This window comes from Leptonychotes weddellii, chromosome 5 (genome assembly GCF_054177405.1).
Source record: "Leptonychotes weddellii isolate Sample4059 chromosome 5, ASM5417740v2, whole genome shotgun sequence".
Classification (NCBI taxonomy): domain Eukaryota; kingdom Metazoa; phylum Chordata; class Mammalia; order Carnivora; family Phocidae; genus Leptonychotes; species Leptonychotes weddellii.
In genome coordinates, this window is record NC_138373.1 from 122,560,596 (window position 1) to 122,587,493 (window position 26,898).

Consider the following 26,898-nt stretch of genomic DNA (forward strand, 5'->3'; position numbering starts at 1 on the left):
AAACACAACCATGCTCAGCCCAACACGCACATTTAGAGATTTTAACATTAACGGAGATTGGCCTCTTAGGCCACAGCTCTACAGCAATGAGTATAAGAATCTATTATGCTTTATTATGTCTTTCTTATGCAGTAGGAGGCTCGGTTACCAAGTGACCAAGGGAATAAGGTCAGCAAAAACCTCATGGTTGAAATGTTGCAGAACAGTGAGAATAGGAGCACCTTGGAGGCCCATTTTATGCTTAAAGGAGCCTGTGTAAAATCAGGACAGAATTTTTAGATAGAACCAGGCTTGTATTTCTACAGAGAAATAGTCCCTGTTGCTCAGTCATTCCTACCCTGTTCATCTGTGTGATTTTTCTAAGTTCAAAGCATGCACGTTTTAATTATAAGACTAATTTAATAAATGGAAAGGCTCAGCTAGACTTACATTTTCTAAAACACACAAAAATTTTTTAAAAATCACCTTTACAGTTTTCTTTTTCTCATAACAAAACCCCCCCAAATGGTCTTTTTAGAAAATCAAAAAGAAAATGGGTCAAGACAGTAACAGGGAACAAATTTACCCTCCTTCCTTAAACACAGTATCAGACAAAACATTATAAAACAATGGCTTTCAAGATACCGGACAGCAGGAGACAAAGGGCAGTGATCCTTAGAGACAGGAATCAAATGAGGTGAGACCTATGATTGCTCTCACTTACTGCCCAGAGAATATTTCCAGGTTAGAGTATAGGGAAGGGAACCTGGACAGGGACTGGAAGTCTCCCCAAGTTGAGGGTGGAGCTGGAAGCCAAGGCAAGCCAGGGCCGCTAGAGTTTGCAGGGCAAAACTCCAGAGAGGAGAGCCATACAAAAAGAACGCTGGAGATCTGCAGAAGATTCCCCCCCACCCCCGCCCCTTAAGTATCTAGTGGAGTACTCATGCATGTGAGGAGACTACCCACGGTCAGGAAAGGAACCACTTAAAAGGAGCAAAAGGAATAGTGTCTGCAGCTCATCCAGGGCTGGGAATAGTGCCTATTGCCAATAGCCAGGATGGAAAAATCTCCTAATTCATGGATTACTGGTTAGAATATTAAAAAGGGTATTATTGCCTCAGTAGTGGGGATAATGCATTAAAGACTAACTGCTGATGATCCTGTCTACCAAAGCTTAAAAACAAGACCTGAAAGGTTCACTGTCTCCAAGTAACTTCACTGCATCGCAGAACAAAGCTGAAAAACATTTTTAGAAATACTGAAATATCTAGCACCCAACAATATGTAAATCTCAGTGTCTGGCATACAATTAAAAATTATCAGGTATACAAAGAAGCAGGGAAATATAACCCACAGTGAGGACATAAATCAACTGAAATGGATTCAAAAGTGACACAGATGATAGAATTAGTGGACAGGCACATTAAAACAGGTATTATAATTGTACTCCGTGAATTCAGGAAACCAGAGGAAAGACTAAGCATATTAAGTAGAGACAATGAAAATATTAAAACTCAAGTCAAGTCAAATTTCTAGGGGCAAAAATTGTAATGCTGGAGAAGAAAATACAGCGGATTAATGGCAGATTAGACACTGCAGGAAAAAAAAAGTGAACTTGAAGACATAGCAACAGAACCCATCCAAAATGAAACACAGAAAAGAGAATGAAAGAAACTAAACATCAGTGAACTGTGGGACAATTTCAAGCAGCCAAATATTAGCACACCTGGAGTCTCCAAAGAACAGAGGAGGGGACAGAAAAAAATATTCAAAAAAATAAGGGCTGAAAATTTGCCAAAGTTGATAAACAATTTCAACCCATAGATCCAAGAAGCCCAACAAACCCAAGTATGAGACATGAAGAAAAGTACAACAAAGCACACATATCAGATTGTTTAAAACCAGTCAGAAGGAAAATCTTAAAAGCAACCAGAGAAAAAGACATATTACATATGGAAGAACAAGATGATGATAGATTTCTAACCAGAAACCATCAGAGTTAGAAGACAGTGGAGCGACTTCTTTAAAATACTGAAAGAAAAAACCTTCAACCTAGGATCCTTTACCCAGTGAAAATATCTTTCGAAAACAAAGGAGAAGGGTACACATTTCCAGTTACATGATAAGTACTGGGGATGTAATGGCCAGCACGATGGCTGTAGCTAATGCTGCTGTATGTTATACATGAAAGTTGTAAAGAGAGTAAATCCTAAGAGTTCTCATCACAAGGAAAAAAATTTTCTTCTCTTTTCATTGTATTAATATGAGATAATAGGTGCTAACTGAACTTATTGCAGTAATCAATTCACAATATGTGTCGAATCATTATGCTGTACACCTTAAACTTATAAATGATATATGTCAAGTATACCTCAATAAAGCTGGAAAAAAGGCAAAATAAAGATGCTTTTAGACATAGAAGAGCTGGAAGAATTCATCACTGGCAGATCTGCACTATAAGAAATGTTAAAGAAAGGCCATTTAGCCAAGAAAAATGATACCAGATGGAAAGAAACCTACATCCACAAAACGGAATGACAAGCACCAGAAATGGTGCCTACATGGGTAGATATCAATTTTCTCCCCTTATTTAATGTCTTTAAAAGACAGTAGACTGTTTAAAGCAAAAACGGTAACAATGCATTGCGGAGTTTTTAACATACAGAGCAGTAAAATGTTTGGCAACAACAGCACACAGGCCAGGCAGGAAGAAATAAAAGTATGCTATTGTAAGGTTCTTATACAATATAAATGGTATAATATCATTTGAAGGTGCCCACATGGCTTCACTGGTGAATTCTACCATATAAAGGCATGTACGTGAATATTCATTTAGCTTTATTTCTAACACCCCAAAACTGGAAATAATCCACTTGTCCACCGACAAGTAAATGAATAAAGAATGATATATCCATACAATGGGATACTCAGCAATATAAAGGAATAAACTATTGATACATGCTACAATATTATGAATCTGAAAATATGCCAAGCAAAGGAAGTTTGATAAAAAGAGCATACATACTACCAGTCAGTTCTTGTTATTCATGGCAATTATGTTCTATGAAGTTACCATGAACACTGAATTAGTACATACTGGACCATTGCTCTTAGAGGAATACAGGGTTAGGTTCCTGCAGTCTCTGGTCACATTTTTGTCAAATGATCAACGCATAACCCTGTTTTATATGTGTTTCCGTTTAAAGATGCCTTATTTAATATATATAGTTGATCCATTAGCATTGAACTCTTAGCCAACAGCACTATAACGCATGCCTGAGTGGAGCTCCTCTAACATACATTATTTCCTCTGTCATGCACATCACAGCCTTCTTGCACTCGGAATCATTAGCACTTCAGTACAACGCTTGGGAACCATTTTAAGAGCAAAATCCTCAACACAAAGCACAAAAATGTGAAAACACGGCACTAAAAAGACCACGAAAAGGACAATTGTTTAGAGTATGAGAGTCATGTAGAAACAAGTATGAGAAATAAGAGGGCAGAGTGTTGCCTTGTTCAGCCTCAGCTGGGAACACGGGTGCGCTGTCAACCAATTTTTTTTTGCCATTTTGCATGTCTGCGAATGACTAAGAAAATTCTGTGAGTATTGATTCTGGAATTATCAAATAATTTTAGTATGTAAATTGGCCAATACGCACTTTGAATAATGAGCATCAACTGTATATAATTCCCTTATGAAATTTTTTAGAAAATGTGTACAAATCTACAGGGAAAGAAAGCAAATCAGTGGTTGCCCTGGGGATGGGTGGGGGGACAAGGAGGGAGGAATTGCAAAGGGACAGGAGACTCTGGAGGGTGATGGGTTCATTATCTTGACTGTGGTGATGACATCACAGGTGCACACAATGCAAAACTTAGCAAGTTGTAATTTTAACGATGTGCCATTTATTCGATGTCATAAGATCACAAAAAAGCTGTGAAAGGATGGAAGGAGAAGAGGAAAAGACACATTTATTAAGTTTACCTGTGAGGAATCGCTACTGGAGGAGTGAAGGAGAGTGAATTAAGGAAATCAAAGGTAACTTGAAGTTCCAGATTTGATGGCTGGGTTGAGGATGACAGTAATATTGTCAGTAATGAAACTAGATATACAGAAAGATGAGGTTTCTATCGGGTAGAGAAAGTGAGTTCACACTTCAGTGACACTACCCCCTTTGAGTCCCTCTTCTCTTTCAATCTATCTAAAGCTCCCATATCACTTCTGCCTATAACATTTAGGTCAGATTTCTGGGTTTATTTTGAAGGCTTCCAAAATGTGGTCCTAACCGATCATATTTTATGTCTCATTATTCCCTATCGCATGCCCTCCACTTCAGTCAGGGTGATTGTTCTCTAAACGCACACCAGATTTGTTTTTAGGTATCTGTTCCTTGAACTAAAAAGCGAGTCTCCTTCCCTCCAAAACCTAAGTCTTGTCTGTCAGAACGTAACCCATATCCTCTCTGAGTTCCCAAAGAGTCGGGACCACCGTGTATTCTGCTTAATTGTTCTCTAATTTTCAAATGTATGCTAATTATACCCTTAATAGAAGCTCACTAACCAGAGAAAGCGAGTAAAGGCACCGGATGTGGGTACTATCGGGTAATCATGGATGAATAAAGACCGAGTCTACTTTTAACTCACTAGGAATCCACCTCTTCAGAAAACAGCTGGACCATTCCTTAAATGTTAAACATAGTGCTACCATATGAACCATCGATTCCACCCCTAGATATGCCCATGACAAATGCAAACAGATGTCCATATCAAAGCTTCTACCTCAATGTTCAAAGCAGCATTATTCATAATAGCCAAAAAGTAGAAAAAACCCAAATGTCCATCAACTGCCGAATGAAGAACTAAAAGGTGGCATATCCATACGACGGTGTGGTATTTCTTTTTTTTTTTTTTTTTTAAGATTTTATTTATTTATTTGACAGAGAGAGACACAGCGAGAGAGGGAACAAAAGCAGGGGGAATGGGAGAGGGAGAAGCAGGCTTCCTGCGGAGCAGGAGCCTGATGCGGGGCTCGATCTCAGGACCCTGGGATCATGACCTGAGCCGAAGGCAGACGCTTAACAACTGAGTCACGACGGCGTGTTATTTCACAATGGAAAGCAAGGAGGTACTGATACACGCTCTAAGGTTGAAGGACCTTAACAACATTGTGCTCAGTGAAAGAAGTCGGTCACAAATGACCATATATTGTATGATTTCATTTACAGGGAATCTCTAAAATAGGTAAATCTATAGAGATGGAAATATATTAATTTGTTTTCCTAGTGCTAGAAGGGAGAGGTTGGGGAGAAGTGGGAAGTAAGTGCTAATGTGTACAAGGCTCCTTTTGGGGACGGTGACTTCGTTTTCCAAGTAGTTGCGGTGATGGTTGCACTCTGACTGTCCTAAATTCAAATTGATGAATTATGTGAATTATACCTTATGTGAATTATATCTTCATACAGTTGTTAAAAATTAAAAAAAAAAAAAAAGACCGAGTCTGGCTTCAAATGCATAGAGCTGGGGCAATGATGGCATGACGTATCATCCTCACCAAGTACAACAGGACAAAAGTAAATTGCAGTAGCTCCGAAGAGACAGTCTTTGCTCTGGGTGACCAGGGAAAACTGCATGGAGGAGTTGACATTTGAGCCAGATCTTGGAAGTTGAGTAGAATATTTGCATGTCGAAAAAGAAGAGGGCTTCACAGGTGAAAAGGCTGGAAGCCAAAGGCGGAGGAGTGGAAAATGGCAAAGGTGCACAATTCATGCAGGCGGGGACGGTGTCATACACGTCTTTAAACGTCTCATGGCATTTAGTATAGTAACTGTGCACGGTCCACGTGCAGTAAGTACGTGCTGGGTTGAATTAGTTTTACTTGATTTTAAGTGGCTTCATCTAGATCCTAAGTGAATAATGTGTTCTAAGTGAGGTAGAGAGCTATATCTTTTATAAGCCTGGGTTAAGTGGCAGGAATTTATGCCACTAATACCAAAATTGGGAGGGTAATTTAAGAATAACTTTAATGGCTTTTTTTCCCAGGCAGCATAGCTATATGTAAAGTAGCTGGTACAGCAGGATCCAGTCCTCAATTGCTCAGATATTCCCTGTCAAATAAGAATATAATACCCTTTTTGCTCTAGTTTAGTAAAACTATGACATTTGTAACCTGTTAAATAAATTACCAAAAAGGTGTTCATTACATCCATACCATATGTAGAAGCCCTCTTTACCACATATTAGTTTTGTGATAGTAATCGATATAATTTTTATATTACCTGGAATTTCAGAGAAAAACAATGCTTTATTCTGCTAATGCAGAAACCACCAGAGTTCATAAGAATGGTTATTTTTAATCCTCAAGCCCAAACTTCCAGGAACTTTGGAATAAAATGAAAAAAGCTAATGAGCTATAATTTAATCGTTACAGAAACTCCCACGATATAAGCTCTCAGGATTTCCCTTCCTGCGGTGAGCTGCCGCACACACCACTTACAGACTAACGCTCGTTGTTCCGAGGGATACCACTCGTCTAATTTTGAATGTGGCATGGGTTACGGGAAATGAAGATCAATCTCACTGTGTAGAATACACATGAGTTGGAACAGGAATTGGGGATCGTAAGTAAAACAGATGCCTAGCAAAACCGTGCGACCTTACCACTGGAACTGAAGTCCACAGGCCCGATCCATTTGAAGGCTGGTTTACGGCCTCTCTCTTCTGTTACATGCACTTTCTTTATTAGAGCCAAGCTGGTCAGAACATTGGCTATGTCATAGAGACGTCGTACCTTTGCTTAAAGACATAAAACACAATTATGGTCACGCCGTCTGTGACACCATCACATTTTAGTTGATGTGACAGGTCACTTTTCTCGGCCACCACATAAACCTCCAGCAGAAAGCCATGGGGTGCAGCGGAGGCCGACGGCTCTGTCATGCAATCACCTGGGATTTATGTATCTGATGTGTCTGAAGACACTTTCTAAGGGAAGGTCAGTGTGTCTTTCCTCTTCCACAACTTCACACCCCTTGTAAGAGGCACCTGGTGACAAGCGGGGAGTGCTGAGATGGCAGAAACACCAAGGGAGGGACAGGGGCTGTAATTAAAGGCTTAGTGAATGTAATTCTGCTATGTGGCACGTCAAAAGCTTGCTCTGGGTTTCTCTCAGCAGGAGGTGATGGTACCAGCTCGAGCAGGCAGCTGGCCTGTGAAAATGACAGGGATCCCCCAGAGCTTCCTGTGAGGCTGCGCTCCTGGGCACACAAGAGGGTTTGGGGCTCAAGGTTATGAGGTTCAGCTGTGCTGACAAGAGAGGCAGTTCCTCATCCGAATCCTGGTGCTTGGCCGCCTAGTGGTGGAGGGGTGGGACGGGCATTCCCTGAGTCTTACAAGGTTTGGGAAGAGACATTTGAAAATGCAGGTACTAGAGGAGAAATTCGGAAGGGGCGGTAAGGCATTCAACAGGCAGGGCAATACCCACAAAGTAATTTCTATTCAAGAAATCGATTTATAGGTAGGAAACCCACTTGACCTTGGGGCTACGATCAAGCAAAGGAGCTGTGATTATGGTCCAGAAACATCAAACATTCACCCCAGATGCAATCTTCTTCCCAATCCTGATAGAGCTGAATTTCATCTAGTCACTTCTCCCACAGGGTGGCTATAATTCCAGTGGAAACAGAAAAAGCAGAGAAAGTTGGGCTCGTGGCTTCCCAGGGCTTGAAAGGGCTACTGGCAGCTAAGGGTATTTGGCTTCACCCAGGCTTGACAGAAAAAGAAGAGGCCCTGGGTGTGCAACTCGGAACCTCTCTCCCTGCCCAGCAGCCCTGTCCCACCACCCCTACCCTGCCCTGCCCTGGCCATTCCTCTGGTTCTTACCTGCAGACACCTTTCATCTCCACCCATCAGGACAGTAGGCAGGGGGTGAGGAAAGAAGGGGAAAGAAAACTCAGACATTCCGTCTTGGATGCAGCACTACTAAAGAGAAATGCAAAGTATCTTACAGCCTCCCTGACCTCCATTTGTGGGATGGCATTCCTCTTCCACCATCCCCTCTAACTGCTGAGGAAAAGGCATCTGACAGAACTTTCATGGGAATTCTAGTATTTACTAACTTACCTCTCATGGCACCAAGAACCTTTATGAGTGCAGGAAAGATTGCACTTCTTAAGAAAAAAACAATGTTTTTTTTTTTCAATCTCAGAGGCAGAAAACAACAACACACGAAATCCCATCCTTTTTGTACTGATAAGTGGGCTCAGGTGAAGATACTTACTTTTAAATTTACTATGGTCCGGGGTATCCTGGCTTTCTTCTATCAGTATTTTGGCAGCCACATCAAGAGTAACAATCTTGGTTTTGGAGACGAGGAACAGCATGACAAACTTCTGGCTCATAATTCTCAGAGACTTGTCTTTTCTACTGTTTGCAGATGCTACAAAGGGAATGAGATGAAAGCATCAAAACATGTGATTTACTACATGGAAGATGGTACTTGGGGTTTGCCAGAACTATGAACTCTAACAGCAGATACAAAGATCACTCTGGTTATAGGCAGAAGCCTACTAGACACACATCACCAAGAGATGGCTCGTAAAGAAATGAGATGGATTTCCTTTTCTTTCTTTTTTTAAGTAATCTCTACGTCCAACGTGGGGCTCCAACTCATGACCTTGAGATTAAGAGCTGCAAGCTCTACCGACTGAGCCAGCCAGGTGCCCCAAGAAAGGAGACGGATTTTCTTATGGCTTGTACAACTCCTCTCCAATAGGCATCTTTGAAACCACTCGTAATGCTTTATACTCCTACTTCATAGGATACAATCCATGAGGTAGTTTTCCTGAAGCAACTTTTTGAAAAGATCAATGTAGAAGAAAAAAAAGGAGAGGGTAGACTTCAGGGATTGTTTTCAGAACATCAACTCTTCCCAAAGGGCAAGAACTCTTGTTTTTATTTCTCTGCGCCCACAGTATCTCGAATATGTGAAACACAGTAGGCGCTTGCCCCTTCCATCACTTTTCAGAAGGAAGTGAAGAAATAAGCCAGACATGAACAGGAGACACTGATCAGATGTGTACTGCTATAGACGGCAGGCAAACCATCCCCGACAGATGGCTGTCTCCTCTGGTTATTAGGATGAGAACTGGCTCATGGGGTGGCGCTAAAAGGCATGAGGCAGTAAATCTAATGAAAACCAGGCCCACATTTCCATTCCTATTATATTTGCAAGTGAAATGTGAGTGATGCTTGTACTTTATCGTCTTAGCAATGGGGATTAGGGTAAGAATGATGGAGATCAATGGTTAAAACAGAAAGAGGATACATAGGAGCTGAGCGGGGAAGAACAATGTAGACATATATTTTAAAAATGCTGCATCAAATGACAAGAGGGGTTATCTATCTTTCTTATCAACATGTTCTCCGAACAGGGTTCTTTTCTAAGTAATCTACTCTAATTTAAAAAATTGAATTCCCCAGGGGGCCTGGGTGGCTCAGTCGTTGGGCATCTGCCTTCGGCTCAGGTCATGATCCCAGGATCCTGGGATCGAGCCCCGCGTCGGGCTCCCTGCTCAGCAGGGAGCCTGCTTCTCCTTCTCCCACTCCCCCTGCTTGTGTTCCCTCTCTCGCTGTGTCTCTCTCTGTCAAATAAATAAATAAGATGTTTAAAAAAAAAAACCATTGAATTCTCTGAAAAGATAACTTCTTTCAGAGAAAAATTTCCTTAAAGGCTCACAAATAGACGTCAGCCTGGGGCCATCAGTCTGAAACGAGAGCACTGTCCGCGATCTATGGTCCAAACATACCAAATACCAAGTGAACTGCCACTAGACAGGCTTGAGGTGAGGCTGAGGGGGAAGCCCAGTCGGGGAGCCATCTGTCTCCCTTTCTTCAGTAGATCCAATAGGAGGGCATCTCCCTCCAGGGCTGTCAATCTGCACTTCCCACCTTAGCAGTGAATTTCTACGGAAGAGACCATCCCTCCCTCTCTGCCATTACTTGTGTGGTTACTGTGAACTCACAAGAGGGATAGTCGGGTTCCGAGAAATCCAGTAACTGTGGATCTTGAGAATCTGGATAGCTGTCTTTTTTACGTTCTCCAAGTTTATAATCCATCAGATCTAGCTCCTTCTGCTGGAGATGTGCCATCTGCTCTTCATATTTCTGCTCCTCTCCCAGTCTCTGGAGGCTCCTCAGGGTTTTTGGCAGGCTGTGCCGGCCATGCCAGCCATATTGATTCTTGGCCACCCGGCTGACCAGATGCAGCGATTCCAGCACATTTACAATGTCATAGATACGTCTCCTTTCAACGCCTGTTTGGAAAATAGAAGTTGACCGTCATCCAGGCAAACATTTTTGAGTAAAAATTCCTTGAGGGTCTGGACCGTGTCTGTAAACTACTTTACATGATGCCCATTATAATGGCCAGCAAGTGCAGTTGCTCTAAAAGTTCAACCTATAAGGATGCAAGCAACAGAAATTATTTTTCTTTCTTATTCTGGGGATCCAACCCTTAACAAGAGCTAGGATAAAACATCCACCCAGACATGGATGAGAGTTCCATCTCTCTTACATAAACAATAGTATGTCTTTTCTTTGGACCTGTTAGGTAAGCCATGCAAACATTTCAGCATGTTAAAACGGGTGGGATTGAACATCACATGTACTAGTGTGTCTAACGGAAGCCTGATGAATACTGTTTGGTTGATTTGGACTTGTATTCCTAATTATGCAGACTATAAAATAAACTGTCCAATGTATGATACCTCATTTGGACAATTCTATCCTTTCCTGGAGTTTGAATGATGTGAAATAATTATCTTGTTAACTCTCTTAATGGCCCAGTTAGGAAAGCAGATGGCAAATATTTTGTTTCCTATTTTGCACTGGAAACTCAGGTGTCAAGAGCTTGGGCACCCTTCTCAAGTTGCTGGAGGAAGCTACAGCCACAGCTGAACAACACATGAGTTTCCTTTTGCTCCTCTTGGCCACCGATAACTGTCCCTCTGTTCCCATTCACAGGCGTTTGGCCCAAACAGCCCAGCGATAAAGCACAGAGACTCTTCGTGTCCAATACAGGCTGACCACGGAGTTCATCAATTGTCTACCCACTTTCCCAACTCTCTCAAAATGCCAGGATTATGAGCGGTCTATCACATTTACCAAAAATATGTACAGCAGTTAAGCCCGGGGGCTTGGAGGTCAGACTGCCTGGATTTGAATCAACTCTGCTCTATCCCTTACTAGTTGTGTGATCCTCGGAAGTTACTTCATCTTTCTGTGCCTTAGTATTTATCTCATAAGGTGATGAGGATTAAACGTGGCCATAAACGTAAAGGGTCTACAATAGGGTGTCACTTTTATCTACTGTTTGTGTATTATTCTTAAATACTTCCTGCACAGCATTGGAAATACCCAAAATCCCTGCTAGCATGAGAGGTCACAGTAGAAACAGATTTTAAAACTTTCCTCTGACTCATCCTGTTGTGCAACAGGCCCTTAGGCTTTTGGAACCCACTGGCTCTTTTGCTCTCATCTAAGTCCCCATAGCAAAAGCCTCCAGGCAGCTCCCAGAAAACTGGTCCAGCTACAAAGATGCCCTCTTTCTGCTCACTTGCCAGGAGCTGTTATATAATCAGAGCAGACAGTGAGCGTAGCTTCTGACCCTTCCAAGATTTAATAGAAAAAACTGACCAAATTACGATGAAAACTTTGGAGGTGAAGTAAAGTTCTTTCCTATGCATGAAGACGCATTTCACAGTCAATCAGAACATATCGGCTCCTGACCCTGAAAAGTTCTTCACCCTCAGATGCCTGCTGGAAGGTGCAGCCCCTTGTCCAGATCTGCCTGGCTTTATTCCAGTCTGTTTTCATATATTAACACATCTTGTTTAGAGTGTAACATTCTATAAACCTTCCCATTAGAAATGTCATGTGAATGCAACTGAGACACCCCAGAGCCAGCCATATGCTGGGCTGTTTTGTTATTTTGTATTAGATACAAACTGTTAAATCTCCATCTAGTGGAGAGAGATCCTAAGAAGGGAAAATAAAGGAAGATTCTGACCACTTGGAGGTAAGATGAATGTTTAATATGCACAATGGGCGTTTAATAGGTGGTGCTGATAAAAGCCAATGTGGCAGCTGCCTGCCTAGATAATCATCTTTTCAATCTGGACTGTGTTTAACTGTCTACCAGCTGGTGCACTGAAAAGTTCCATTTCACAGGTCTCCAGATCTTCGGGTTACTCTGGAGCTTGCTCTGTCGGGAAGGTTTTTCCTGGCACCCAGTCTTCTTTCTCTTTTGGATCAACACAATCCTATTAATCCTAGTCATAGCATTAGTTATGTCCCCCCAAGGATTTAGCAGTCATTACCATGCTTTCCTTAGTCCTTGACGGAGCTTATTGAGAACATCTCTCAGCCCAATAAACTCATTTCTAAATCTGTGCTATTGTCCATTTACTAAAGTCACTCCTGGTTCTTTAACTTCTTCTAAAAAAAGATTTTATTTATTTATTTATTTATTAAGAGAAAGTGTGCTCGAGCAGGGGGTGGGGGGCAGAGGGAGAGAATCCCAAGCAGACTCCCCGCTGAGTGCTGAGCCCGACCCAGGTCTCAATCCCACAACCCCGAGATTATGACCTAAGCCGAAATCAAGAGTTGGATGCTTAACTGACTGAGCCACGTAGGTGCCCCTAGTTCTTTAATTTCTTACCTGTAATACCCATGGTCAAAGCTACATGGGACCACAATCTGGGAAATAATGCGATTGAAATGTTCTGAACATTCTAGGTTAACGTATGTTCTTATAGCTTGTGACCTGGGATACAGTAGGGAATTTAGACTCAACCCCAAGAAATAGTTACCCCTGAAATAGCTTCCGAGAAGAGACCCTGTTTTTGAACCTCACAGGAAGAGAGATGATAAGTTCATTTTGCAGGTCTGGATGATCATGAGGCATTAGGAAGCTGTTTGCAAAATCTCTGGAATTCTGCTCCAACCAGCCATAACATGGGCATCTGTAGCTCACATGAGAGTAGGAGTCCAGCTTCCTTTCTGAACCCCCAACCCCCAGATCTGTAACATAGCCTTCTGACACCTAATCTTTTGTCTTCACACTAACATCAGTGCAAGGTCCCTGGATGGAAGTTGGTACATGGAGAAAGCTGGCTTCATGAACCCCAGCGAGAAGGACACTGTGTGCTATTGTTTTACCCTCATCCTCTGTAAGACTAGTTTCTAGGACCCTGTGCCTCGAATGGGTGTATCCTAAGCCTCTATCCAACTGGGTCACCTTCCCCTTCTTGTTTCATTGGCACTGATGCCAAATACTGTATTCTACTTCTGGGCTCCCCAACCAAGGCACCATACTTCCTCTTCCTAAAGGTGGAGAGGACAATTTGGGGAGGGCGGAGAGAGATCTAGTAAGAGCCGAGTAGAAACTATTCCACATAACAGTAACAGTTATCCATGCTAGGCCCTGAGTTAGGCATGTCACTGAGATTATCCCCAACTTTGCTAAGTTTCTGCAAGGTAGGTGCTATGATCCTTGTGTTATAGACAGGAAAAGGTTAATTAACTTTTTAAAACTCTCACGGTCTGTAAATTGGAGAGCTGGGCTTCAAATCCAACCCCATCTGACCCAAAGCCCAGCCCATGGTCTTTCTATCACAACTCATTGCTTCCTCATTATCTCCATTTCTGCTAAAAATATTTTTAGCCATCAGTTTGAATAATTCAGATTGACAATCATCTACTGGGGCACATCTCTCAGGGCCATGGGAAGAAAGAGAACCAAAAAAATAAATTAAAAATATAATCTATTATACAGCCTGTTTAGCTGATTATTTCTTTTTTTCTGTATGTACAACCTCCTTATTTTTTAAGGGGACACCCTCTACCTTCAAATCCCTGTGATTTCTGCTTATTAAAGATTGTCAACAGTATGTTTACCCTGAGACGAACTGCAATCCATGTCCACTAGGGGTCTCTATTCTGAGGCCACTGTGCGTGTTTACAGCCCATACACCACCGCACATTACACACACCCAAGCCATGTGAACACACGCACTCCTCTTTGTTATAAGGTTTCGCTGTTTGAGTTATGTCCAGATGTGCTTCTCCTCGTTTGGTAGGCTTGCTGTGGATATCACAGTATATGGCTTCAAACATAATGCTCTTGCTCTCAAATCCTGTTTGATCACAGAAATAACACCAGGTCTGAACTCTAGAAGCATTATTAAAAATAAACAGCAAGGCATTTTTAAATGTTTTTTGCCTGTCTGAAATAATCTGAAATTAAAAATGAGATATTAATTTTTAATGAGTCTTTTTTACAAATATTTTATAAGGTCAAAAAAAAAATTTCTGTTTGACCCTCGGGCCCAGAAGACTCCCTGGAATCCTATGCATAAGGATGAGAAATTTGATGACAGGAGGAAGCTCGACTTGCTCCTCTGTTCTTATCATTCAGAGCCCACCCATTACTTAATGAGAAGCTATCTGAAGACTTGGGCCTGCCCGAGGAAACCGGTTTCCCACTGTGACTAGAGATAGGCCTGCAGGTAATCTGATGATACATACCAAGACTGACAGCAACTTCATCTAGGGAGATGGTTGTTTTCTCAGTTGACAAGGGATAACTTGGATAGCGAGCTAGAAACTTCTGGCACAGGAGTCCTAGACTTTTCTGTTTTCTGCTTGGCCTTTGCTTTTCAAATTCGTCCACAGCACTGTCCCCAACCACATCAAGCTACAAAGGGCAGACAAAAGGGAGGGGAGAGATGTCATAGTTAACATCCTAATAGAGAAATTACATGAAAAATGCAAGAGAAATGCATAGAGAAATGAGAGTTATTGGCAAAGTGAGGGGGACATCCCAGTCCGTATCATGCTAGATTCTGCTTAAAATATATTTCCTAATCCAATTTTCTTAATGTTTTACTGATTGTTTTCTTTGGACTGAATTTTTTCTCCTTTGAAACTTGAGGGTGAGTCTTTTGGTTAAAAGCTTAAAAAATGAAAAATGAAGTTGTTAATGGCTTGTTACACCCTTGCTACTAATGTGCTCACTAGATCAGCATCACCAGGAGCTTGTTAGAGACATAGAGTGTCAGGCTGCATCCCAGACCTGATGTATCAGAATCTAGATCTTGGGTGATTGCTACTGACATAGAAGTCTGAGATCCACTGGTCTGCACTGTGTCACCAGTGTTTTATTTTTTACAACTGACCAAGGGTAGATGGAACTGAACAAGGGCAGTTAAGTCTTACTCCTCCTTATTCTTTCTTATTGCAAGTATGCTTAAGTAGTATCCTTGTCTCATCAACCCATATTTGAAAAATGCTCAATTCAAGCCCAAGAAAGTAAAAGGCTTTTCAATGAACAGATTCAAGGAGAAAAGTGATATGATTATCTCAATGGCTTTCAGAAAAAGCCTTTGCTAAATTTAATACCCATTCATGATTTTCAAAAATGCCCTTAGAAAACTAGAAATGGAGAACTTCTTTAATAAAAAGTGTATCTATAAAAACCCAACAGCAAACACATGTCTTAATGGGAAAATCTTGTAAGCATTCCCTTAAAATCTGGAAAATGATAAGGATGCCCATTATCACTGTTCCTCTTCAACACCATATTGAAGATCCTAGCCAGTGCATGAGGACAAGAAAAAGAAAGTGAGGCAAGGGATTAGAAAAGAATAAGCAAGACTTTCATTCTGCAGAAGATACGATTGTTTATATATAAAACTCAAAAGTATCTCAGACAAATTATTAAAAATAATAAGCGAATTTGCAAGGTCGCCGTAAAGGCAAAACAATATATCTCAAAAATCACTTGCATTGTCATACAGTAGTAAATGAAATGACAAGACATTATTTACAATAGCAATAAGGATATAACAAATGTTTTTAGGAACAAATCTAGCAAAAATCTATTTGCATAAAATATTAAAACTTAGATCTTAGAGAAATGCACTTAAAACTTAGAGAAATATACTGTCTTCATAGATAGGAGAGCTCAGTACCATAAACAGGTTTATTCTTCTCAAATTAATCTACACGTAATGCAATTCCAATTAAAATCCAGTCTGAAGTATATAAGGAAAAACAAAAGGCAAAGAATAGCCCACATACTCTGAAGCAAAATAAGTTGAGTCTTGCTTTACCTGAAATCAAGGCTTATTACAATCTGGTATTGATGTAGGGATACACAGATTGGCCAATGGAACAAAAGAGAGCCTAGAAAGAGATGACAGAGATAGCCCTGCCAACTTGGGAGAACAAGAAGGACTGAATAAATAGCTCAAGGACAACTGATTACAACAAGCAACTTAAAAAAAGATAAGCACCAGATTGAAATGTAACACATTGAACTGATAAAGGTTTATTTTCAAGACTATAAAATAAACTCTTACATATCAGCATGGAGAAAAAGAACCTAATAAAAATCAGCAAAGAACATGAAGAGACACTTCACAGAAGAGGAAAAAAAATGTGGTGGCCAATAAACATGTGAGAGAGGCTTAGCCTCATTAGCAATCAAGGAAAAACAAATGAATATCACAAAAATACACAACTGCATACCCATTAGATTGGCAGAAATTAATAAATTTGACAGCGTCAAATGTCAGAGAAGATGTGGATCAATAAATGTTCATACATTATTGGTGGGTGAAAATAGCCCTTGGGAAAGCAATTACTTTGTGAATATTTGCATATCCAATGACTTAATAATTTCACTACTAGATGTATACCCTAGAACAGTAGTCCTCAAACTTTTGGGTCATAGAGTCCCTTTATATTCTTAAAAATTACTGAGGAGTATCTTCCTTAAATTGAGTCCTTACTACCTTTGGATAGAATATCTGATCATATAAAATATACTTATCATGTACATAATATTTTTAGCACCCAAAACCAGATTCAGGACATCTTTTTCTCTTCTCCTGTCCCAATTTCTTCATTTTGGTAATTTTTATAGCATAAAAAATCCCCAAGAGGAGGAAAAATGGAGAAATAAGTGACTTTTCTTAGCAAATCTGGAAAGAAGTTTGATGGGAGAGTGAAAATTATTGGCCACTGATTTTTTTTTTTTTAAAGTATAGATATGCTGTTTATTCAATAGCTCTGGTTCCCCAGAGGACAGAAAATTTAAAGATGATTTAACTTTAAGGCCCCAAACCAAAGAATTGAACATCTATAAAAATAATGAAATTTCCCAAGTCTAAAATAAACTATTGCCCTCAAAATCGGAGCAAAATTACAATTTGCAGCAGCATAAAAAAAGTCCAATCTTCTTCATTAAATCAAAATTATTAAATAGTTTTGCTTAAATCATTGTCATTTTTTTTTTTTAAGAACACTGCAAGTTCTTTTTTTTTTTTTTTAAGATTTTATTTATTTATTCATGAGAGACAGAGAGAGAGAGAGAGAGGCAGAGGGAGAAGCAGGCTCTCCGCAGAGCAGGAAGCCCGATGCGGGACTTGATACCAGGACCCTGGGATCATGACCTGAGCCGAAGGCAGATGCTTAACTGACTGAGCCACCCAGGCGTCCCAATGTCATTTTTAAAATGTGAACTGGGAATAGTCAAGGGAGTAGCATACAGAAGAGAAAAAAGCATTCATTATGAAAAAAATGAGACAGAGTAAGAATTCCATTTCAGCTATAAATAAGATATTAAGTTTTGATATATTTTGATATCTATAAATAGCAGGGATTTGTGGATGAAAGATACTGCCTACCTAAAGGTATTTTACCATTACAGACATTTGACATGCCATTAAATCACCCCAATTGCAAAAAAAAAAAAGAAGACATGAAGTTTAATACTGCTTTTGGCTCAGTAGTAACTGAAGAATTGAGAATTCTATGACTTAAATAATCAAGTAAAAATTTAAAAGTTCTATAAAGCCTGAGGAGTACAGCCTGTTTACCTGCAGAGAGTCTGTAAAGGCATCATCCTTGTTTTCAATGGGTCTGAACAGTCCCTTTTTCTTCTCCCGGTCTCTTATGTCCGGGCTGGCGGCGCTAATGAGCATCTTCAGGTTAGCTGTGGGGGTCCATGGTTCTGCCTGCTGTCTGTCAACAAGCTTAACTGGAGTAATGGGATTTCTTTCTGGAGTGAAGATTTTTTGCTTTGATAAATCAATTGGTTCATTTTTTATTGGAGTCTTCGGGGCCATCCTTGAGCGATCAACAAATATATTTTCCTATTTAAAAAAAAAAAAAGAGACCTTTTAGCAAGAAAGAGAAAGAGCAGGTATAAGCTAAGAGCATTTTGTTCCCATGATTCACCAAGACATGAAGATACAAAGAGACCATATGTTCAGGGCTGAAAAATATCAGGCTAGGACTAATGAAAATAGAAGGATTTGTGGAATCCAAGAGTGGTTCAGCGAGAAAATGATCATCATCTACTGCTTTTTTAAAAATTTTATTTAAGATTTAATTTATTTATTTGAGAGAGAGTGAGCGAGCAGGGGGAGGGCTAAAGGAAGAGGGGGAGAGAGAGAGTCTCAAGTAGACTCCCTGCCAAGTGTGGAGCCTGAGGTGGGGCTTGGTTCCAGGACCCCAAGATCATGACCTGAGCCGAAATCAAGAGCCAGATGCTTAACTGACAGAGCCACCCAGGTGTCCCTCATTTACCTATTTTAAACATACTTCTCATGCATCTCTGTGGACAAAGTCATGAGTGTATCTGTCACTGGTAGATGCTTGTAATAGTTGGGGATGATAAGGGCAACTGTGGGTTGAGTCCATACTGCTTCTTTATTTACAGGTTTGTACTAACTAGTGCAGTACAATTTTGCTTTTGTCGTTCAGTGTTCACCAGTGCTAATACAGCGATTAGTAGTAGGACCAATGGAAAAGTATCCAACAAAATGCCGCATTTCAAACCAACCTGGAGGGCTGTAATTCCCCTAGAGCAGTGCTTCTCAAACTATCCGTGGTGAAGGGCCAGGGTTTTTTATTTCCAAACCCCCATATACTGATACGTGGTTTTACTTCATAGGACTCACATGCAACTTCCACCACCTGTGACTCTCCATTTGCGTTTGTCACTCAAACAACCTACAGTCCGTTCAACAGGAAGAGACCTCTGATCATAGGCTTAGAGCAAATTGCTACAGAGCTTTCCAGTGCTTGACTCTCAAGTTCTGCTCTTAATTTTTTGCAGTTTAGTAATAATTTGTAGACTAGCACGTGCCCCCAGACCACACTTTGAGTAGACCATCTCAGATAATTATAAGAAAAGATCAATGATGGATCCATTATGTTCCTTAGTCCACTATGAAGAGGGACTAAGTATACGAAAGCCACATTTGGAACTACCAAGTAATGAAAACAAGTTTCTTTCCCCGGAAGTAAGGATTTGCCGTCTGAAAATGGAAAGATTCTGCTCTTTCTGCAGCAGAATTCCCCTCCAGGCAATCGTAACTTACATAATGATGAAGGCGGATGCGTTAAACATTTGTCATTCCTTTTCCTATACACGTATCACTCTATAGCAACTGCATGCTTGCATTTTGGCTGGGCAGTGGTTTAAAAAAGGTGCTTTCCTATAAATGAGCAACATATGAAGAGAGGCAAAAAAGATTGGGAGCAACTGGAGTTTGTGTTAGCAGGGCCAACTCTTGTTCCTTGGATCAGCAGAAGCTGCCAGCTGGCCATGGTGAGGCTCTGCCCCAGTGTCACTGGAAGGAAGGGAGGTGGGGACGGGGGTGACAATTTCCCACCACAGCGGCAATAAGCTGCCAGCCTGGAGACTTCATCTACGCACATCTCTTGACACGTCCCTACTAGTGTGCAATTCTGATGAAGTCTTCTACAAGGGAACTCTGAAGGGAAAGTATTGAGTATTTACTATGGTCTACACCCCATTTTATGTACTTTATGTCTGTTAACTCATCCAATCCTGTGACCTAGGTGCTAGTATTTTTCCAGTCTACAGATGAAGAAACTGAGGCACAGAGAGGTTAAATAACTTGCCTGAGGTCACATACGCCCTTCAGTCAGTATAAAAGTCATTGGTATGCAAGAAACAGCGGTCAGGAGATGTTTCTGAAATCCTGCATCTAGAAGTGAGCTTGTCCTGGGTGCAAACCGGGAGGAAGTTATCTTTACCACAGCTTCCACAAAAGGTACCCAGCAGGCCACTGATCCCCACTGGCACCTACGGAGAAGCAGGAAGGGGAAGGAGCTCTGCAGGCAGGCTCTAGGGCCGCTTACCTGCCTCGGCTACTTTGCAGCAGCCTGAGTGGGAGCAAGCTGCTTGTCTTCACCGTATTTTAATTCTCTCCACTGAAAATGAAGTTCATAAACATACCAACCGCAAGGACTATTAGAATACTTCCTGGCACATAGCAAGCTCTCAATAAAACTTAGCTGTTACCTGTTCCCCTTTGTCCCATTCTTTCTTACTGTTCATTCTGGGCACTCAGAGCTAATATGATATAGCACGTCATATTGCTATCTAACTTCTCAGGTGCGTATCTTGACTCATTAATGAGAGTGTGCACTTCCGGAGGTCAGGGAGCAAGTTCCACATGTCTCCATCCTCACAATTTTTGGCACAATGCCTTCCCCTTACAGATGCTGAAAGAACACGGTGCCTTGATTATCTAGTTTTCCAAAAACCATCCCTGTGGCAGAGGGTGTGGCCCAGGCGTGCTGAGGTGGCCAGAGATCCACCCTCCTTCCGTACTGTCTCTAGGGTACCTACCTATTCTCGCAGGAATGATGAGCTCCTACTTTTTCCCTATGGAGGAACAATTTAGATGCGTTATTTCCTCCAACACTACAGTTTAAGTAAAACTTAAAGCAGGAGGGGAGTTAGGTTACCTGCTAGGTTATGACTGTAGCATACCTCCACGAAAAGGAAAAAAAAATGCCATGCAAATTTGCATTCTGAGATCTCAGATGGGCAGAAAGTCAACGGTACTCTAACCAGACCCTGCTTCATCTGTCTGTCTAGCCTGCAGTCCTGACACCGTGCAAGCGGAAGGGGAGTTAGAATTTGGAAATGTGGGTTTTTGTCTCAGCTCTGTATCTTTTTGATCCTGGACAAATTGCTTGTTCCGTCTGGGCTCAAGTTTCCTTATCAATAAAATAAGGGGTTCCAACTAAAGTTAACTACCTCCGAGGCTTTCCAGCAAGGCTTCCCAGCTGTGTGGTGGCCACAGGGCTGCACTGAGATCTCTTCAGGAACAAATGACTCAGGATGGCTCTGAGGGGTCATCCTAGAACTTCCAGTTGGGTAAAGTCCAGACCTCCCCTGAGACCGTGTTGCAGATCTGCTTCTCCCTCTGTCCAGTTTTGCTGCCTTCCCCTCCCACCCACAGGCCCGGATCCCCAGAGCCCCCCCTAACAAACCTCCTGTGCACTGACTCCATGTCGGATCTGCCTGCCAAGAAATCTAAGCTGCAAAGCCCAGGAAGTCACCTCCGCGGTCAGAGAGGGCCTGGGGAGATGTAACCCACGAAACAGGCTCTCCAGTTCTCATATGCAAACGGAGACCACATTGCCTGGCTTACTTGCCACAGAAGTGCTGGGAAGGTGGGATCAGATGAGGAAGGTGAAGGCAGTTTGTAACTTGTGAGTGCTATACAGATGTGTGTGATCATGAAGTACACCAGCACATCGACTCTGCTGTATACTGCCAGAGAAAGGCTTTGTAGTTAGATCTTGGTTCAAGTCCTGCTTGTGTCTCAGATACAGCTTTGATCGTGTTCCCTCAAATAACATATACAGTGATCAGCCTTGTCCAGGCCCTTGGCAATATTTTGCCAACTGCTTTTCCAGTTCCATCTCATGCCTATTCCACATTTCGCCCAAACAGTACACTTGCTTTTCTTCAAACTTGCCCTACACCATGACTTTGTCTTTAATGCTATCAGTGAAGCTTTGCCCTTTGAGACCGTACCTATGCTTTAAGCCTAGCTCACTGCAAAGATGACACATCAGGAAGTGTCTCCTAGCGATCGACCGACAACTCTCTTTCCCTTCAGAGCACACTTTCTAGAATGAGTAATCCATACCAACGGCTTTCCCCTGCCCATCTCCCAAGGGTTCCTCAAACCACCAGGCTGTTCTGATCCACTGCTTTTACCTAGGTCACCTCTCATTTGCCAGATCAATAGCAAAACACCTCATTTGACCTCACTGCCGTGGTTGAGACTGTTGACTGTTCTTTGCTCTACGAAACACGCAGCCCTTCTGAAATAGCACACTTTCTCTCTTGGTTCTCTTCCTACTTCTCGGACTATTCCTTCTCAGTCTCCTTCCTTGGTTCCTCTTTTTCTGCTCTTAAAACCTCCACCCTCCACTCCTCTCTGTTCGCTCTCTGGGATAGTTCACCCAATCCCATGTCCATGGCTTTAAAACCAACCTGTATGCTGACAGTTCCCAAGTTCGTATCTGGCTAGGACTTTTCACGAATTCCAAAATCATGCAACCAGTGCCTCCCGCACATATTTATCTACCGATAATCATACAGGAACAAAGATTTAGTCCAAATCTAACTTACCTTTTTTCTTCATCACTCCTAAAAGTCATGGGTGACATTTAAAGAAAACCTGTGCCCACTAAGTCTGGGCATTGTCTCCAAATGTACCTGCTTATTTCTACTCCTTACCAGTTCCCTTCCTCTCCACTTGCTTAAGTTAGCATTCATTCCTTCAAGCCATGTGAGGCATTATCTCCTTCACAAAGCACTCTGACAGCTCAATCCTTACTGCTCACCCCTGTGTGCCAAACCATCCATTTTCTTTTGTCCTCCCCAAATGCACTGTAAACAACTTGTTTATTATCTCATAACTGGACTCGGTAAACTTGGGTAATGAAATAGAAAACTCTTATATATTTAAAAAAATTTCTCTGTAAGTAGCAAGAAGGCGCGTGCATAATACAGTACTTACAACTGTTGACAAATGTGCAGAAAGTCAAAAAAGAGAAATCCTCTCACCTCCAGCTGACCCACAAAACACTGTACCAGGCATCCCTCAGAGGGTTTCAAGCAACAATTCAGCACCACTAGCTGTGAATATCTTGAACATTACTCGAATGCCTACACCTCATGTTGTTTCCTCTGCCTACAATGTCCTTCTCGCTCACTCTTGTTTTTTTGTAGGTTGAATGTCCTCAGCCATTGAGGCTTAGCCCAAATGTTACCTCCTCTGTGAAGCTTCCCAAATCTCCCAGAATTCCCTGTGAATTTATTTCTTCCTCCTTTATTTTGCCAAACATTTTGTCCCTGCTCCTACAATGGCACTTACCAAATCACAGTACAGTTGGTTAGTTTTGCATCTGAGACCCTGAAAGTCTCTCAGGTAAGTGAGGGCAGGGCCAACATGTTTGGCTTTGGGTTGTCAGTTCCACTGAGGACAGTGTAAACAGTATGTGTTACTGGGTTACAAACACCTAAAGAGGGAGGTGCTATTTATTAGCTCCAATTTACGGAGGAAAAAAACAGGTTGAAAGAGGTGAGGAAACCTAAACCGCTGTGTCCCAGCACCTGGAACATAATATTTATTGAGTGACTGTATAAATATATTAGTTCAAGGTTACGGAGCTAATAAATGGCAGAGCAGGAAATCAAACCCAGATCTCTGTTACTGCAAATCCCATGTTCTTACCATCCCTAGAAACCCTCCTTCCTTTACTACATTGCAAGGTGAAAAAGACAAAACCCCTCCAGTATCTGGGCAGAAGCACTGTTCTCATTCCTTTCCTTCTCTTTGAGAGGTAAAATCATCTCTGCTCATACATTCCATTTCAAACATTTTAACTGCTTTTCCTGTCTCTTTTGAGTGATTTGAGTTTTTCTCAGCATGCATTAAAATGGGAAAGATCAACTGGACACAGCACTCACTGATGCTAACTAGAGTAGAGTGCCCTTGTGGAAGGCACTTGATAAAAAAATCACTGACCCAGAAGGAAAGAAGTGGACCCTGACTCAGGCTTTATATAAGTGTATACACAATCTTTCAAGGCTATTCCATCCGAATTATAAAGGAAAACAAAAAGTTTTGCTCCGAAACTCTCAAAACCAAAACCCTCAATATACATTTTAAAGTCTGGGCATTTCCACCCTCATATGGCTTAGGTAATTTTTAGGAAGTCCTCTTGGAACCAATAATGTTTTGGTATACTTCTTTTCCTAACAAAAAGTTTCTGAATGCTAGGAACAACAATCTACAAAAAATATACAATTGCACACCTATCCAAAATGAACAGTTGTCAAGTATTCTTCACATAACAGGTGCTTTGCAACCAGGCAGTTTCACTGTTGATGCGAAGCCTAAAAATAAGACTAGGAACCTAGAGAAGTTCAATGCCCAAGAAAGTTGCTATGCTCAGATTTGTATGCAAAGCTTCTATATCTGGGTTTGCTCTATCTATTTGGCTTCTGCCTAAAAATGCTTAGACATTCACTAACGAGCTATTGTACCTTTTCAGTAGGGCACTGGCTGGTGAGTGTGGTTGTGCTGATGAGGGTATGGTGATAGTTTAGACATTACTATGGCCACTTTATCTCGTTATGTTTCTTGAAGACTCAACCAAGGTCTTAAAAATCACAAGGGGTGGAAAAAGGGAGGGAAAGGCTTAGTACAAAACCTGCAGTAGCGCTGTTAAATTATTTAGAGTATGCTTAGTGGGCTAAGTCATTTTATCTCCCTATATATGGGAGACACAGGTCATATTTTTGGGTGAATGGAACAGCCACTAGGAGCTGGATCATTGGTACGAAGAACATTTCATAGCTCTTTAATAATCCAGCATTACAGTATAAGGTATAGACCTTATTTCTTGGGAACTAAGGCTTCACGTTCCTGTGCAGCATTAGCTAATTCCACTCTTGACAACTGTAAGTATTATAAACTTTTGATTGCAGTGTCCAGCACATCTTTGATTCATGTAAATTGGTTCCAACATTACATCTAACTTAGCCTCTTTCCACTGCACAATTGTTGAGTGGGAAACTCAACAATAATGGTTTGAATGCCTTCATTGTAAAGAAAGTATATTTCTATAATGTTAATCAAAATTAATTATTATGTTTATAAGGCAAGTACAAGTGTTATGTTGGAACACTTCATTGAATTAGACATCACCATCCTAAATACGTTAGCGCTTTAAGGTATTTAAGTGCACTTACCTTTTGCGCATTCTCCCCATCTTCAATTGCAAAATCTAGTCTGGACTGCCTGGGGTTGATCAGGTCTTTTAGTGTTAAACAATTTACCTCCATCTGTAATGCACAATTACATTAGAAAGTGATTTTACAGTTGGATGTTTTCTCCTCCAACAAAAATATCTATTTATTACCTGCTCATGAACATGAACTTCCCCGACCTAAACTCCTCCTAGGAATTTCCAGGAGTGTAGCCATCCCCCAACTCTAAAATGCACTTGAATGAACACGAGCCCTTAAAGTGTGCTTGGAAATTACTAAAAACCTGGGAAGAAAACAAAAATCGACAAAAATGGTAATTTTTTATGAAAAGCAACAGCACCAGACAAAGTTACCAAGTCAGGAGAGTGTAGGGCAAATCTGTCAGAAAGTACAGGGTCTCCTGGGTCAGTTAATTTTGGCGCAAAGAACTGGGAGGAATTCGGCTTTGAGGGGGTTTTGAATCAGGGGGGAAGGAAACCTGATCGCCAGACCAAACCCACTCAGCTTTTAGCGCAGCCCCTTCCCAGGCCTCCAAGCGGACCCCAAGGATAAACTCTCCCATTGAATCCCCCAGATCTCGAGGAAAGACAAGTCCCTTCTACTGCTCCACGGGAGGGAGAGCTGGAACCAGGACACCCCACGCACGCCTGGTCCGGCCGCAGAAATGCCTCGATCCCCGCCAGCAGGGGAGAGGGGTGGCAGGCTGGCAGCCTGGGCGGGGGTGTCCCCTTTCCCCCCAATTCCCGCCTCCTCGCAGAGCTTAGGGCCGCACGCTACTTACTCCCACTTTGAGAAGGAGGCTTCCTGCCTCTGGGGACCTCCACGACCCCACACCGGCGCGGGACCAGCGGGGCGAGGCGATCAGCAGACGGGCGGCGACATCGGGCGGGGAAAGTGAGGCGCGCAGATCCCCGCTCCGACTGCCCTGAGCTGGCCGGGACCCCGCGGCGTCCGGGCAGCGCCAGCGCTCCAGCCCTGGATCGCAGTCCCCGCTAAAACACCTCCTCTGGCGCCTTGAGACCGAATTTGAGAATCCACCAATCAGCGGCGGCCGGCGGGGCGGCCCCGGCCAATCCCGTGACGGCACGGCCCGGGCTCGCCGCCCCTCGGAGTCTTGGCGCTCCCGGCCGCGCGTTTGGCCCTCACCCGCCCAATTGTTGCCGCCTCAGCCCCCTCCCCCTTCCGGGTACCTGGAAACCTCGAGCCCGGGAGCCAATTCCTGCCGGGGACGCGGGCCCGGGCGGCCGCGGGAAGCCAAGGTGGGGGCGGCGTGGGGCGGCGGGAGAAGGAGGAGGAGGGCTCTTTTGTTATGCATAAAAGGCCCGCTCCGGTCCCCTCAGCTTGCCGCGCTGGGAGACCGCGGGCACAGCCAGGGGAGGGGAAAGCAGATGGAGTTTAGAAAAAACGATATACAGACTCTGGACGCCGCTGCCGCCACCCCCTCCCCCTGCAACCTGCGCGGAAGCTAAGTTGTCCAGGCGTGTTGGGGCAAACTTCCTAACACCGCACGCTGGTGTGACACGTGAACCATGGTTACCACTCTGTGCTGCGAGCAGATGGCACGCCAGTTAGTCCTGGAAACTAGACTGCAAGCAGAACCAGCTGTTTTTTCCTTTTCTGTCTTTCCTTTTTGTATTTTTTTTTGTAATTCCGGAAAAGTTTTTTGGTGGTGTTCCTTTTTAAGAACATCGCCAATAATTAAGGGCAAAAAGCCTTATTAAATAATTCTTTGCAAC

At 42.3% G+C, this 26,898-nt stretch overlaps 1 protein-coding gene across 2 annotated transcripts in view; it reads right to left on the reverse strand.

The window, feature by feature from the left end:
* The window catches only part of E2F7 (E2F transcription factor 7), a 37,914-nt gene extending 11,741 nt beyond the window's left edge, over positions 1-26,173 (reverse strand). The window contains exons 1-7 of one of the 2 annotated variants that reach the window (XM_081822096.1): positions 25,944-26,173; positions 25,145-25,237; positions 17,922-18,197; positions 14,566-14,734; positions 10,002-10,292; positions 8,258-8,416; positions 6,640-6,774 (exon numbers count right to left, since the gene is read on the reverse strand). In XM_081822096.1, the coding sequence (XP_081678222.1) occupies positions 6,640-6,774; positions 8,258-8,416; positions 10,002-10,292; positions 14,566-14,734; positions 17,922-18,197; positions 25,145-25,237 (1,123 nt within the window). In that variant the 5' untranslated portion in view covers positions 25,944-26,173. Of the gene's footprint in view, positions 1-6,639; positions 6,775-8,257; positions 8,417-10,001; positions 10,293-14,565; positions 14,735-17,921; positions 18,198-25,144; positions 25,238-25,314; positions 25,517-25,943 lie in introns of those variants that run through there. The other variant, XM_081822098.1, reaches the window with a different exon arrangement.
* Positions 26,174-26,898: the final 725 nt, after the last annotated feature.